Source organism: Pteropus vampyrus, unplaced genomic scaffold (assembly GCF_000151845.1).
Source record: "Pteropus vampyrus isolate Shadow unplaced genomic scaffold, Pvam_2.0 Scaffold263, whole genome shotgun sequence".
NCBI lineage: Eukaryota > Metazoa > Chordata > Mammalia > Chiroptera > Pteropodidae > Pteropus > Pteropus vampyrus.
The window spans coordinates 1,195,494-1,197,687 of record NW_011889044.1 but is presented as its reverse complement, the minus strand read 5'-3'; the positions used below and the strand labels follow the sequence as shown (position 1 = coordinate 1,197,687).

Below are 2,194 nucleotides of genomic sequence, written 5' to 3'. Positions count from 1 at the left end.
AGCATAATTCTGAGACGTTTAAACCAACCTGGTTTAAAAAAAATACATTGAGTGTTTTACAGTCTGTGAAGACGAGGGAACTTACTGGCCTGTACCCCCTTTCCTATCTAAGTCATGAGTTGTTTACCAGTATTCAGCTCAGTTATATAATAAGTCAGATACATCACCATCTATTTTGTGTAGAAAGTATCACCAAATGCTTTTATAAGAAAAAGGATGTCAATCATTGTAAGCAATGATGGCAAAAGAGGCCTCAACGGGAAATAAAGCACACCTGATACCTGACACACCTTTCCAGGTTCACGGCCACTGCTCTTCCTGATTTTTTTCCCCATAAACATCCCCTCCAAAACTCAGAATGGAGTGAATGGGCAAGACAGGAAGACAGTTATGGACATCTGACTTAGCATTAAAGCATCAGAAGCAGAAATTAGTACCAAAATAACATGTAACTCCCAGCCTTAAAACATTCACCACCCCACTGACTAAATTCACATGACTGAAAAACAGTAAATGAAAATCTAAGACAGCAAGCAAACAGTACATACTTAAAAAAAAAAAAATCTTTAATGTGTTACTTTGAACAATTCTATCAAACTTAAATATGTAATGTAATGATATTTTCTATTAACCCATTTCATTGTTAAATTCTTTCTTCGGGGTCAAAGGTTCTAGGATTATCAGTGATGCCAAAATGTCTAAGAAAATATGACCAAGTCCTAGCTGCTTGTAAAATGTTTTTAGTTTCTATTTTTAAAAACGATCCCTTCGGCACTTGGACAAGAGAAGGTGTGCTAGATAGTGATGTCCTTTTTATTTGCTTTTGTGTTTTGTTGGCAGTTCAGGTCAGATGGTTTCAACAACATTTACTGAGCACCTACTATGTACCAGGCACTGTACTAGATGCTAGAGACACAAAGATGAAGAAGACATGGTCCCTGTCCCCCAGGAGCTTACAGTCTCTTGGAGGCAAACAGGTAGTGCAAAGATGTAGTTGGATTTTTTTCTAAAATGGACAAAAGTATCAGTCACGTAGTCATACTAGGCCTTTAAATGCAATGGCGTGTCACCGTTTGTAATGTCGAGGCCTTACAAACGGGCAATGAAAATGAAGACCATTCGCACGTGATAAAACGGTAAAACCATTCAAACCTAACTTTTAAAGATTCACATGATAGAGGCAGTTAATACTTAAAATGTACACCATAGTTTTTCAAGTATTTCATACTTAGAAATATTATTGCCCACATTTGTGCTGTAGTCAAAGCTGCATTCCAGGTCACCGAGTCATTCACACCTCAGCCACTGGGGTGCAGCTTCTCACTGAGTTTATGAATTAGAATGGCTAACTCCTCAGTTGCTTGACTCTTGTCCTCCAGAAGTTCATAACGGAGGCTGGAGATGTCTTGCTTGATTTCTTTTAATTCACCTGTAGTATTAAAAACAAAAACAAAAACATAATCGATAATTTGCTCTTTGGATTTAGAAAAGAACAGAGAGTAAAATTTTTATGCTATGACTATATTTAGCTCCTAAGGTCTCCAAGGTAATTATTTTTGATTTTTTATTTATTTATTTAAAATGTTTAAGAAATGTCAGTCTTTAAAAATACACTGACCTTTGAAAAAAGCTATAAAAACAGTCCCTCTGTGTTTTTAATAGTAAAACTCAGCTGCAGTGTTGTGCTGGGGCTCGGCCAACTTTTAGCACAGGGCGACTTGGCCGTTACCTGACTTCCAGCCAGGGGACCTCGTTTCTGTGTCCAGGGAGCCCCCAGGGTCCCACAGCCTTAAGGGTTACAGTACAACTGATCAGATTTCCGCTTTCTAAATGATGGCCCCATTCCAATCCTGTCTCCCTGAGACTGTTTCTAGGACACCGTGATTGGATTTTGCTGGTGCTCATTCATACTTTCATAGATTTCTTTCCTGCATACACATGTCATTGGATTGACTCCAATTTGCAAGGGATTCCTTGCATTAACCAGGTAATGGCTTTGAAGCTCATGAACAGTTTGACTCGATTTAGCCCTTTTTTCTCTTATCAGTGCAGCTAAATCCAGTGGCATCTCATTGGTGGGGAGAGCTACAGTTTCCATTTTTCGTGCAACTTATTTCTCCAGGTTGACTTCCTTTCAACCCTGGGCTGGTGTTTGGGCCTACGCCCCGGCCTTTGATGAATAGTTTTTTATAGT

At 38.9% G+C, this 2,194-nt stretch overlaps 1 protein-coding gene across 1 annotated transcript in view; it reads right to left on the bottom strand.

Moving 5' to 3' along the window:
- TRPC3 (transient receptor potential cation channel subfamily C member 3) overlaps window positions 1-2,194 on the bottom strand; it is a 45,605-nt gene that overhangs the window by 1,758 nt on the left and 41,653 nt on the right. Inside the window, 1 exon segment of the mRNA XM_011375168.2 lies at window positions 29-1,429. Coding sequence (XP_011373470.1) covers window positions 1,299-1,429 — 131 coding nt within the window. The 3' untranslated portion in view covers window positions 29-1,298.